This window comes from Oncorhynchus tshawytscha, linkage group LG20 (assembly GCF_018296145.1).
Source record: "Oncorhynchus tshawytscha isolate Ot180627B linkage group LG20, Otsh_v2.0, whole genome shotgun sequence".
NCBI classification, from domain to species: Eukaryota; Metazoa; Chordata; class Actinopteri; order Salmoniformes; family Salmonidae; genus Oncorhynchus; species Oncorhynchus tshawytscha.
The window spans coordinates 39015895-39029725 of record NC_056448.1 but is presented as its reverse complement, the minus strand read 5'-3'; the positions used below and the strand labels follow the sequence as shown (position 1 = coordinate 39029725).

At 42.2% G+C, this 13831-nt stretch overlaps 1 protein-coding gene across 1 annotated transcript in view; it reads left to right on the top strand.

Moving 5' to 3' along the window:
- LOC112220026 (nuclear receptor subfamily 6 group A member 1-A-like) overlaps positions 1-11872 on the top strand; it is a 190518-nt gene extending 178646 nt beyond the window's left edge. Inside the window, exons 5-11 of the mRNA XM_024381581.2 lie at positions 2146-2201; positions 4013-4179; positions 4945-5172; positions 5401-5655; positions 5895-6016; positions 6303-6455; positions 6970-11872. Of these exons, the coding sequence (XP_024237349.2) occupies positions 2146-2201; positions 4013-4179; positions 4945-5172; positions 5401-5655; positions 5895-6016; positions 6303-6455; positions 6970-7106 (1118 nt within the window). The 3' untranslated portion in view covers positions 7107-11872. The remainder of the gene's footprint in view (positions 1-2145; positions 2202-4012; positions 4180-4944; positions 5173-5400; positions 5656-5894; positions 6017-6302; positions 6456-6969) is intronic.
- The last annotated feature ends 1959 nt before the right edge of the window (positions 11873-13831 follow it).

Sequence of the window (13831 nt, the reverse complement as noted above, 5' to 3'; positions counted from 1 at the left end):
TCTTTTGTTACGGCACTTCATTTTTATGATACACTTACTGTTCAGATAATGTCAATGCTCCCAAAAAGATGAAACAAGGCAGATTTTCAAGCGGTTGTGAGGGCTCAGTTCGTTGGAGCATGGTGCTTAAAACACCAGGCTTGTGAATTTGATTTCCATATGGGCCACATGTACTGAATATTAGATTTAACCGTAAGTCGCGTTGGATAAATGTCTGCTAAAACTGCATATTATTAAAGAGAATGAACCATACACATGCGTTCCATTCTTCAACCAGAGGACACTGAAGAAAGTCACTGGTGTCATTAGCCATCAGTTAGTGTGATGCTCCATTAATATGACAGCGTCCTTAGGATTTGGCTGGGGTAGGCCGTCACTGTAAATAAGAATTTGTTCTTAACTGACTTGCCTAGTTAAATAAAGGTTTTTTAAAAATTATAATAATGGGGCAGCAGAGAAGATATGACACACCGCTGTCCCGAATCACAATTTCACCCTCGCCGCGCCATGAAACAACTTACTTTCCCATTCCGATAAGCCCCCTGGGGAAACACGAGTACTCTCTCCCGTTCCATGTTCTACCTCTACTTACACTCTCTGATCCTCGATATTCCAAAAGATAAGAACGTGCTGTGTCGAAACCCGAGAAGAGGAGGAGAAATCCTTTGCTTTGATGTCTCGATATGCAAAGTCATTGATAAATATTGCCTTTCGATTTGCCACACCTAAGTGGAGAAGGAAAGGAGGGAGTACGAGGGAGGCCTGAAACAGCTGGTTAATCAATGGCCCCCAGGCAGTGGCTGGAGGAATTGGCTGGTGAGAAACGAGAAGCGTTATCTGATTGGTAAGACCAGTAGATGTACACTTCCAAGCATGGTGAATGAAGCACCTTAAGCAATATGCAGATAATCCAATTAGAGTGTGTAGTCACTGCCAAATATGTGTCTATGAACTTGAAGTACACAGATATGTCATTTTCTCTTGGTCTAACCGTAAACTAATGGGTTTATTTGATGAGGGGTGACGGGTAGCAAGTCCACCCCCTTGTGGTACACCATCCTCGTAGTGCACCCCCCTCGTAGCTGTTCTCTTTAGAGTGTGCACTTTGGCGAAGGAATGGTCCCCCATTAATTCCCCAAAGAATGAATTTGAACCAATAGCATGGCTGGTCTCCACAACAGTGTCAAACAACTGCAGCATTCCACGTGCAAAATGCTTAGTGGCTTGAGCTGAACTCGAGTGTGCCTCCACTGCCTCCCTGTGGCAGCTTCTGAGATCACACCCACCAATGCTCCATTTCACACAATCGGGATAATGCTAAGGACCTTAGTCAGATCCACAAAGCCTGGCCAGTGACCACCATATCTACATCACCAAGCGTTTGCAGTCTTATGTATGCGAGTGACTGAAAGAACAGGTTGAAACCTGCTCCTTTACCTTGTCTGTCAGCTGAGATGGACCCTGTCTCTCAGCTGGAAGTAGTCAGTTAGACATGTGTTTATGTGACATGTGTTTATGTGTGATGTGTAGGGAGGAGGGCAACAGAAAGATGGAGCAGATGAGAAGAGAGGGCTTCTGTGTTCTATGTTTTTCAAATTCAAATGTTTAGATGCATACACACACACACACACACACACACACACACACACACACACACACACACACACACCATTCAACTGTTAATTCATCACGCAACTCAATTGATGTCGATCATATGTTCTTTAGGGTATCCTTCTATTTCTGTTTAATCCAGTTCAGACCAGTTAAAACGCTGATGCCTTTTCTCACCTTTAGAGGGTGCCAGGTCCCTTCCACAAATCTCACAGCTCAGATTCTACAGCCTTCCACATATCTCTCTTAACAGTAAAAAACTTCCAGTCATCCTATGTTGAGTTGCTGAACCCAACTCCAACCCTCTTGTCACCATCTTTTTTCTTTCAACTAGTCTATTTTAAAATGGTTTTGGAAGATGTGAAATGCATTTACAGATTTTCAGAATGGGCTTTCTAAGTTCTGTGTGTGTGTGTGTGTGTGTGTGTGTGTGTGTGTGTGTGTGTGTGTGTGTGTGTGTGTGTGTGTGTGTGTGTGTGTGTGTGTGTGTGTGTGTGTGTGTGTGTGTGTGTGTGTGTGTGTGTCTTTCCACAGCAATCAGAGAGGATGGAATGCCAGGGGGAAGGAATAAGAGCATTGGACCTGTCGAGGTATGTCACAATTTATTACTGTTTAAGCAAAAGAAAACAATACATCTGTGTTCTTATAGGACAAGTTCAAGTAGTCCCTCCCTTTTTCTCTCGGTTTCAAAAAGTTTTCTCCATCCTGAAAACCGCAGACACTGTTGCCCTCAATGACTTCGGTTGTGCACTGTGGTGTTAGTGTTTTCTATGTTCCTCCCAGTGGAGGCTGCTGAGGGGAGAACGGCTCATAATAATGGCCAGAACAGAGCAAATGGAATGGCATCAAACACCTGGAAACCATCTGTTTCATGTATTTGATACCACTTCACTGACTCCTATCCAGTCATTACCACGAGCCCGTTCTCCCCAATTTAAGGTGCCACCAACCTCCTGTGGTTCCTCCCAGTGTGAGACTGTTTTTTACAAAGCAACCAACCTCAATAGAAGAAACTTTCAGTTCCATCATTCTGTTTGTAAAGCGTATTCAGAGAATATATTTCTCACATTACAGTTAACTCGAAAAGGGACATGATTCTCTCTCCAATTGATTCAGAGCCCATGTTTGTGTACGACATGGACTTGAAGTGCTTTATTTTCAGACTATTTATTTATTTTATGTTCCATACATTTCAGCCTTTTTATGTTCAGCTACAAAAAGCTACAAAAACTAAAAACTGCTATAACGTTTTGAGACTCAACACAAAAAAAGAGGCTATTTTCCAGGTGTACTTTTAAAGAGAAGCCCCTGGAAGCAGCTGAGTAGCCGAACACAAAGATTTAATTGATGACATTTGATTGATGTTCCATTGATGGTGAAAACCAGACCATTTTAACAGTAGCTTTGCATTTCCAAATGTTTTAACAGGTCACAAAAACGTAGTTGAATATGTTTAAATGTTTAATTGTTGGCTATTGTGGCTTGTTGTGAACCAGAAAGGTAGGCTTTCATTTTCACCATCTTTGTTCTTATTGTCATCTCAAAATGTTTAAAACCATACAATGACAGCAAAAGTCGGTCTTTACTCGACCACTGTACCTGCATGATATTTTGCAATAGTTGAAATACCTCTGGTTTTTTTTTTGCCTGGAAAGTATCTGCAGAATGGTTTTAGATAACATTCTCTCCCTAGCATCTTTCAAGGAGCAAAATCATTCAGTTGATTGCAGCGATTGCCTCAATATCGGTGTCCTTGCTCCAAAGCTGGATTCAGGCCCTGCGAGACAATCAAGTCTGTCCCTCATTATTGCAGATAGGGTTAACTCATTAGGCTTAAATCACCCTTCTGCTCAGATGTGAACGATAGCGCTGCAACGGAGTAATCAGACGCCTTTCAAACACAGATAATGGGAAGGCACCGCTTGTGCGGCGGAGAAAAAGTTCACCCGCTTCCCGAGGCAAATGTGTGCAAGAGCGAGTGTGAGATATGTCCGTGGGAGCTTGTTTTGTTCTCCAATCTAAGAAGCTCCTGCCAACTTAAATCCACTCATAGCCACATATTGATTCCACTGTTCACGGGTATACTGACAATATGTGAAAGAAAAGCTGCCCGCCACCGTCTCGGGAACATTCTTAAAATATTTATATGAAACCTTTGTCATTTCTCATGAGCAGAGTTTAGTATGCTACATAGCTGAATAAAGAAGCTTAACAATGACCAATGTATGACATTTTTCTTATCGTCAGACAAACAGGCTTTTGTTTGTACAGGGACTAATGCATCTGAATCAATAACCCCATGACATACTGAATGACAAGAGAAAATGAACAGAGGCTTTCTCTTCTCTTACCTCCTTCCTTGTTGCCCTCCCTCCTTTTTCCCCTCGCTTCTCTGCTATAGATTTCGAATGAAGAAATGGAGCGCATTATGACAGGCCAGGAGTTCAAGGAGGATGCTGGTTTGCCAGAGCACACCTGGGGAAACAACGGGGACAGCGACCACAGTTCCCCCGACAATGGTGTCTCCGAGGGCAACCAACCCTCGCCGGTCTCCACCCTGTCGTCCAGGTGAGCTTTTGCAGTAGGGGTACAGACCATTACCTCAAAAGTTAAAGGTTGGCGCACTGAACGAGAAACACCACTGACTGAGTAACTATGACTTCCCCCAGGAGTGAAATGCATCAACATTTTGTGGCCAAATTCAATATCTTTAAATGAATTTCTGAATAAAATGACCTATATCTGGCAGTCGTATCTCCTATGAACGAATACAGATACATTTAGTTTGTCCCCTCAGCTTCATGGCACCTTTTGAATTGTCCATTGCATGCCTACCAGCACCAGTAATGTTTTTTTGAATGTTGTTGTTATGCGATTGAGTGAAGGTTCGTCTCATGTTAAAATGTAAGGTCACCCACATTTCACTCCTAAGCACATTTATGGGAGAATTTGAAGCTCCTCACAACTGGATTCTCCCTGGGTTTGTTGCCGCGGAAACAGAGGACACAGTTTTCATTCCTCTGCCTTTGCTGAAGTCTTGCCATTCCACAATGATAAGTACTGTCCTTAACATGATTGTCTCAGGGTCGATGCTTTCTGTCTGCAACCCAGTCCTCTCTGGCGCTGTCTCCATGATAAAGCGTAGAGTTCTATCATCATTTTTTCATGCTTGCCTGTGCCCAGAAAAATATACATTTGGTAGAAAACTCTGTCACGCTTCACATTATGGTGCCATTATTCTTGTGTAATTATTTCTGTAAGCACAGTGTAATAAGTATTTATAGTAGAGCAGTTCTTTACTCCATAATGGTTTCCTGGCTTGTGTCTTTGCAGCAAGTCCCTGGAAATGAATAGCTACACTGCTACCTACCGGGACCAGTACGTGGGCACGCCCGTGTCCTCACACTACAAGTTCCTGCCGCACCTTTTTGGTTATGCCCAGTCAGTCCTTAGGCCCACCCTGGCCCGCAGCCTGTACTCCCAATCACAGACCCTTGTCTCCCAACTGGTGGCAGCTGAGGACCTGGCCCCCCTGGGGACCCCCATGCTCATAGAAGATGGGTGAGTTCCCACGGTGTACACATCTGTGTCGGGAACTGTGCTTTTGACGTTTTCTTTTGGTAGACTTTTAAGGTTTGGGGTCTTGACCCCAGATGTCTTGTTTTGTCTGATCTTTACTAAAAATGTTCTATCAATCACTCTTTTTATTCATTATCTTTGGTTCTAGAGTGTGAAGAAAGTGTGTTATGCCCAACCTTCACACCTCCCTGTCTGCCATGTGTCCCCCAGGTACAGGGTGACCCAGGGGGAGCTGTTTGCCTTGCTCTGTCGGCTGGCAGACGAGCTGCTATTTCGGCAGATCTCCTGGATCAAGCGGCTGCCCTTCTTCTGCGAGCTGTCCATCGAGGACTACACCCTGCTGCTCAGTGCCACTTGGCAGGAGCTCATCCTGCTCTCCAGCCTCACCATCTACAGCGGCCAGATGTTCGGGGACCTGGCCAACGTCACCACCAAGTACTCACCCTCTGACTACGAGCTGCAAGGGTAAGAGAAGCCGGGATCTTAGGTCTCTAGGTTCTTGAGTCTGGTAACATGGATCTGGGGATGGGTTCCATTGCCATAGCCTTGGCTCAAGGTTGGCCTTTTTGGGAGAATATTAGAAAGCCTGTAGCTTAATCTGGCTGAGGAATATCGGTCCTGGGATATATCATTAATTAAGTCTTTTAAATGCAACTTAAACCATTCTTTCAAATGATTTTGATTGATTATCTCTCATCTGCCAGGTTTAGTGAAGATGGAATGGATGTGATGGAGAGACTGATATACCTGTTCCGCAAATTTAATCAGCTGAAGGTTAGCAATGAGGAGTATGCCTGTATGAAAGCCATCAACTTCCTCACCCAAGGTATGTCAATTCTACATACTTTTTAAAATATGTTGGAAAATCCAAAAAAGGCTGGGATGATAAAATGGGTGAGGGGCTCATTTTTACACTGGAAAAAAAAAAATGGAACCTATGAAATATAATCTGAAATGTCAGTAGATACTGTGCATATTATTGTGTGTGTGTATCTATTTAATTCATATTTTATTAAACCAAGTCTTGGCCATGAAGGCAGCACAACTTTATTGTTTTAAAGGGACGTCTGTATTAGTCGTCATCGTAATCCGTAACCCTCTCCTCTGTGCAGATATCCGAGGGCTTACCAACGTTTCTCAGCTGGAGAAGCTGAACAAGCGCTACTGGTATGTGTGCCAGGACCTAGCTGAGTACAAGTACCCTCACCAGCCCAAACGCTTCCCTGAGATCATGATGTGCCTCCCTGAGATCCGCCACATCGCCGGTGAGTACATACAGTTCATTCAATTTTCACCTTATAATGCAAACCCTTTTCAGCTCCGACTGATAGCCATTTTCACTGTAAGGTGTGCAATATGTATTATGCATATGGCTATACGAAACGTGTACAGTGTGTATGACATGGGTAATGTGCAATGTGTGTACTATGTTATGTGCCGTGTTTATTTTGTATACAGCACAGTGTGTCTAAGGTTAAAGTTCATCCTATCCTATTTTAGGATGGCATCAAGGGAAAACATTGTACACCCCAATGTATGGTAAATAATGTACTGTAATAGATCTGTGAATACTGTGTGAATACTGTGCACGTCAATGTCCATTGGATTTGCTTGGGGGATAGATGTGGATTAAGAGAGGTTGTTTTCTGTGATTACTGTCTTTGATGGTGCAGTACAAAAATAAAACAAATTGTATGGAACATGTATACACTCTCTGGATAAGAGCATATGCTAAATGACTAATGTGTAAAATGTCATGTAAATGGTCGTTCCTTCCAGGGAAGCTAGTGAACGTTCCGTTGGAACAGCTCCCCCTGCTGTTTAAGGCCGTCCTACACTCCTGCAAGTTCAGCCCCAACACCCTCCGAGCAGGCACCACCACCTGCCTGACAACAGGCCTCATCCCCGGCAACTGAGCCACGCCTCTCAAAACCCACCGTTCACCTGAAGGAGGGGGGGACCCCCTTCTTTCTTTTGTGAATGTGAACAGAATTGTTTTTCTAAATGTATTTATTACATGACAGATCTGAATGTATTCTCATCTACGCAGAGCACACGCCTCTGCAATAAGAAATGCACAACCAATGCATTATTCAGACGTGTAAGTGCAGTTTACAAGTATGTGAAGTGTTAACATGGTAGCTATTTTTCGTATAGATTTCCAGGAAGTTTTTTTTGGTTTAGGGATCCACTAAAAAACGCTATTGTAACTGAAAGACTACCTCAGGAAGTATTTGTTGTGTTTTCAGTGGACATATGCCTGTGTCAGTGAAAAGATAACTTCAGCAGTCTTTGGTATGTTTGTACTATCCTCAGCTACAGTAAAGTACATGAGATACACTTCCCCAATGTGTTTTTAAAAAAAAATCAATATGGCGTTAATGATTGTTACCAAAGGTCTCTGAAGATACACTCAGTTACTAAGTGTAGTTGAATTGAGTTTTAATATATACTACATGCTATACATTTAGCTTTTTAAGATTAGTTACATTTATCATGGTGGGGGTGGTGTGGTTTCTCAGGTGGCATTGGTATATCTACTCCAACACGTCTGCCAATAGTGACAGATGAGATGTCTTCACTGATGCCTTGTTTCCCATCACTAGTAATGTCAACATAAAGTGGTGGAAAATTCAAGCCTCTTTTTCATTTACATTTCTACTCCAGCCTTTTAGCGAGTAGAAATTACATTTAGTCAAAATTGATACGGGTATTTTTAAGGCGAATGGTAAGTGGAAGTGAAGGAGAATCTGTCATGTTTCCAACTACAGTTGAAAGATTTTCCGATGGAAGATGGCATTTCTTGATCAATCAATGAATTAACTGAAGGACCACTCTGGGATTGGTGATGATAGGCCAGTAAAGTGTTACTGTCCCAGTCAACCTTCTCCTGAGATGTACCAGTTACTCCAGATGCCTGGGAGGACGAGAAGTGCAATATGCACACTGTTGAAAACCCAGGGTGTGGGTGTGTTTTTTTTTTTTTAAATAGATGTGAAATGCTGCCAATAGTGGCAAGCTCAGCCATAGTTCCATAGTATTGTTGTTGTGCATTCTACTCTTTCAAGAGACATGTTCAAAGCAAAATCCCACCTGTGACCTCTAGGGTCACAGGGATTGTTATGTCTGCATGTGCATCAACAAAAATGTTGCAGCTGCCAGTTAATGTTTTCTGTGATATTTTCTCACTCGAGTTCGCGAGAAGTTGAGTTCTAAACAGGGTAAGGTGGAAGTTTGGTGTACTGCACTCAGAAGTTACTCAGGATCACTTTGTTGAATTGCGCGTTTAGTATTAGTAGTTGTAGGTTTTGGGGGACGTCGTAAGTAGCCGTCTTGTCTTTTTGGGGTCTTTTTTTCTGTAGGGGAGTTGTTGTATTTGTGTGGGTGTTTGGACTATATGGAATAGAATATGATTTTAATGGACTAATAAGGACACAATTTGGGTTCTGAATTGATGTAAGGCTCTGTGGTTAGACTCATATTCACTTGTATTCTCAGGTGTGTTACAAACAAGGCAAAAAAAAAGGACAATATGTTTTTGGAGAAAAGTGCAGCATTGACCAGACTCAGTCAGTTAGAAGTGTTACATCAGAACTGTAAGGAAATAAATGTTGTTGTAAGGGTAAACTAGCATCAGATCCACGGAGTGCACCCCTCCCCTTCAAAGCATTCCAAATCGAACTGAATATATGTGTTATATCTATTGAATGTTTACATATTTGCACCAGACAATGATTTAAGTGAAGGGACTGTGCCAGAGTTGATGGTTTTGCTATAGGTCCTCAGTCGGAGCCAGTTGTGGCATTTTGACTAGAAGTGCCTCTATCGTAGCCATTCTGTCAACATCTTGGATACACATGTCTTTGAACAAACTGGGAATTGATGCATATTCGTAAATGAATTAATCACATCTATTCAATGTCCCGCTTTTGTCTGTTTTTATTCAACTTTTAACATTTGTAATTTACTTGGAATGTATTTTGTTGTTTTCTAAGAATGTTTTGCATATCAATTAGATTTGATTGTATGAAGTGAAGGTGACTAGGATTTTTCATTTTTTAAAGTCAATGGCTGAATCTCAAATCACTCCCTTTACCGCACCCCCCTGGCCAGCCATTTGCACATACACGTGTGCCTCTGCCATATGCATAAGTGCCCCAAAGCTGAGGGAGTGGAAATTATCAAGGGTGTTGGGGCTAATTAGACCCTTCTATAGCCACTTCGACCAAGCCAGAAAGGCTGCAGGCTCCAGAGGGAAGTGTTATCCGGGGAGGGGTACAGGAGTCTATCACCGGCTGGGCTGAATGCATCGACACCTAGAGGTAATGCGACGTCAGGAAGAACTACGCCCTCTAGTGGTCTAGGCGCCAACTTGAAGCACCGGGATATGTTAGGAGTTTGCATAATTTCATACAAAAGAGTGGACAGGTGTTCCTAATTATATATGTGCATTTGTTTGTGCCTGTTTCTGATACTTGACACGTAAAATATGAAACATCTCCCAAATTAAATGTTTGACTGTTGAGGTTATTATATTGTAAAACAACGAGGAATTTTATCATTTTGAATTTCATGCTCGTTTTATTATTTAAATGTAGATCTGGAATTGCATCGTTCAAGCTAATGCCGAGACCCTTAGTAGTTCTTCCTGACGTCTTATTACCTCTAGGTGTTGACGCAGTCAGCCCAGCCGGTGATACACTCGTGTCACCCCGCGATGAGCAGCTACATAAAGCATCCTCCATTCATGCTGCAAAGGCGTCGGTTTCCTCCTTAACTAGCTTTAATGGCGAGCAGCCCTAAAATACCTGGGAAAATATGCATACTGTCTTAATAAAACACCATTTTCTACCACCATGATGCTACTTCCGGACGTTGCATGCAGCCTTCAGACAGGGGCAAACAACAGACTGGTGCAACCTAGCATGGTGGAGGAAAATTGTTTCATTAATTAAGACAGTACGCATATATTCCCAGTTTTCTTTAGGGCTGCTCGCCATTAAAGTTAGTCTAGGAGGAAATCGTCACATTTGCAGCCTAAAGGGAGGATGTTTTATGTCGTTTCTAGTCAAGGGGGGACACAAGCATATTACCGGCTGGGCAGATCACCCTGGGACGTCAGAGGGCAAACGAAGTCAAAAATAATATTGCCCTCTGACGAACCTTGGGGCTGCATTCAAGTCACGAGTGTGTCCCAAAGTTGATGGGTTTATTGAGACCCTCTTTACTCTCGTTTCGCTAGCAACAAGTGACAATTGAGGGTCCTCCGAGTGAGTTGGTAGGGAAGAGTAGCCGGTTTGGGATATAACTAGTATTCTGTCCCAGTCCTTTACCAGAAACAAGGTAGACATCTTGGAGATGCATGGTTTGCGATGCATGCGTTGGCCTGTCGGTAGGTACTATCTGTCAGTGGTACCCAGTTTTCAAGGGGCACCCTGCAGCTCAGGGATTCAAATTGACAGGGAAGCACTGCTTTGGTTCATGGTTGACATGTTTGATATTTGTTGACCGGTGTGTGTTTTAATGGATGTTGGCTTTATAATTGAGGAAGATATATTTTAATCTTGCTCAATTGGGGAAGATACCTTTCAATCTTGCTCAATTGCATCCTGTAGCTCAGGGATTAAAATTGACAGGGAAGCTCATCTTTTGGTTCATGGTTGACATGTTAGATTTTTGTTGACCCGTGTGTGTACCTTTTAATCTTGCTCAATTTAAGTGGTAAAGGTCCCTAACCACTAAGTGTCAAAAATAATAGGGCCAGATCATCACAACACCTTTGCCTCTGACACAAACAATTACATTTACGCTCATAACTCTTTACTCTGCTGTGCTGTGTTACAATCAACACTTTATTTTATTTGAGGGAACACTATTGGGGTCTTATGCATAAATCCATTATACACTTTATTGAAATGGTGATTAACAACCTCTCGCTTATTTTCAATATGTATTTGTCAACATCGTTTTTCTCATTCTCTTTGATAGAATGTATCAATGAAAAGAAATGCTTTTGAATTGCAGTGATATCAGGTGTCATATCATGTTTTAGGGGGGCACAATGCTTTGTTTATGTATGTTGGTGTTCTGGGTTTAAAAAAGTTGCAGACAGAGAAATTAAAAAGTGAAGATGTGATGTTCTACTGTAACATGTTGTTTCTTAAAGCTACAATCCTTTGAAATAATAACAAAGGGTCACCCCACCTCTGTTTTGGTAAAAATCTGAGGGATGGGCCTGGAGAAGTGTTACCACTCTCAAATTCATAGACGGAGCTATGGATGCAAGGACTGACCATCCCATGATATAAACATTCTAGTTTTTGCCATGTTTTGAGGCTATAAAGTGTTTTTAAAATATATTTTCTTTGTTTACAAACATCGGAGCAAAACAAGCTACGTTATATTTTGGATTCTGATGGGGTACAACAATTGAACTCATTTTATAAGTAAAAATGTTCAAGAATCAATGGCGTATGTATCATTAATTCGTGAGTCTAAAAATTGATGTTGCAACTAAGGATTCTAGCTTTAACCTCCATCATGGGTTTATGTACTTTGTGTCCATGTGTCTGCCCTGACTGTAACTTTGACTACCTGTGGCTATCAGAGCAATACGTGTTCAAAGCATGCATAGAATGTCAGGACTTGAAACTAAATAAACATGAACCTTATGCAACTGTGAGACCAAGGCCTCAATGTTTTTATTTCTCTCCCTTTGCCCAAAAATGTATAATTGACCAAAAGTAACATTTCAGATGAATGACCCCAGCTTATCCATTTAGGATGCACTCTCAGAATGAATGTCTGTGACCCTCCACTCCCCGTTTGTTCTCCACGCCTTTGAGATGGCATATGACGAGCACAAATGAAAATAGCCACTGATCACCCATCATATAGGGTGCCTATTTTAAGAGGCATACGCATGATCCTTGCAAATGCAGATGATAGCCTGGGTTACAGAGGCTATATTAGTCTAAACATGGTGGGGTATTTACCCAATGATAGCGGTGCCTCATTACACTAGAGACCTTAAAATAAAAGAGCTGAGTCGTCGTAATAAATTACGGGGAGCCCGTTTGCTGTGTGACAGTCACATCCTGTTACTGGCCCCTCCCCTTCTTGTGGACAGGGCAGAGAAAGTGGTGTCGTTTTTAGCATGTGCCTCTTGTCTTGTCAATCTGAACCAAGGAGAAATAATGGCTTCCCATACTGTGCCAAATCAAGCTCCTTTGCCAGGGCCACTGACAGCGTCACTGCCCACCACAGCTCTGGGGAATTTACGTAGCTGGCCACATTTCAAAATGGGCCAGAGGAAGCCAAGGCCTCCACTGCTATTTTAATGATGAAAAACGCTTCACTAATGTCAGATCTATCAACAGTATTTACTGTGTGTATGGTAGAGGAATTAAAACGATAGTTCAAGAGGAATTTTCTCACCTCTAGAAGATTAGTTGACTCCAAACACTGATGCATTATTGGTCACTTTTCAGAACATGCTCTTTATTAAAGACACAATCTATAAGTTTCCAACAAATCTCCTTTATGGTTTTAGTAATACTGTACTTTGCTATACATCATGTCAAATCTTCCCTGTGTAGTGAAAATTTTGCTACGTTTTCCCGACTCCATACCCATTCTCAAGGAGGATCCTCTTCCTCTTCTGCCAATGTCAAGTGGCTGCAGAATTGCTTCACTATTTATGGAGTTCCCCACAAATTGTTATAGGAAGTGACAGTGTTTTTTCCTCTCTTCCTGTCAAATTTTCCTGGAAGGGCTACCAGGTCATTCCCACCTTTATCTGCACATCACATATATGTAGACCTCCCTTTAACTGATTCAGTTGGACTCTTCCACCAGAAGAGAGCATACATTATAAAGGATGTGAAAAGTGAAATGTGTTTTTGTGCTTTACCAAAATGACATATATAAATCTGTATAAAGCTCATTCTTGCAGTTTCTGTGACCGTGAGATGTTCTAAAGGGACATTTTGTCTGCTCCACCAAGATCTGAGCAAGATGTCAAATGAAAATCAGGAGATGTAACAGAAAATACTTGAGCTTGGCTGTACAAAGATGGACACGTGGTTTGTTGTGTGCTGTTATGGGGACCTTGAGGAAGCTCCGGTGGGCCACCTGGTGTTCAGTAGTTTGCTGAAGAAGCCACATACCGGCCTTCACAATGAGTTAGGCCCTTCACAATGAGTTAGGCCTACACAATGAGTTAGGCCTAGACAATGAGTTAGGCCTAGACAATGAGTTAGGCCTACACAATGATTTAGGCCTACACAATGAGTTAGGCCTAACTTTAGGCCTTAACACTGAGTTAGGCTTACACAATGAGTTAGGCTTTCACAATGAGTTAGGCCTAGACAATGAGTTAGGTCTTTAACACTGAGTTAGGCCTACACACTGAATTAGGCCTAACTTTAGGCCTTAACACCGAGTTAGGCCTTAATACCGATTTAGGCCGTAACACAGAGTTAGGCCTAGACAATGAGTTAGGCCTACATAATGAGTTAGGCCTAACTTTAGGCCTTCACACTGAGCTAGGCCTACACAATGAGTTAGGCCTACACAATGAGTTAGGCTTTCACAATGAGTTAGGCCTAATTTTAGGCCTTCACAATGAGTTAGGCCTAAT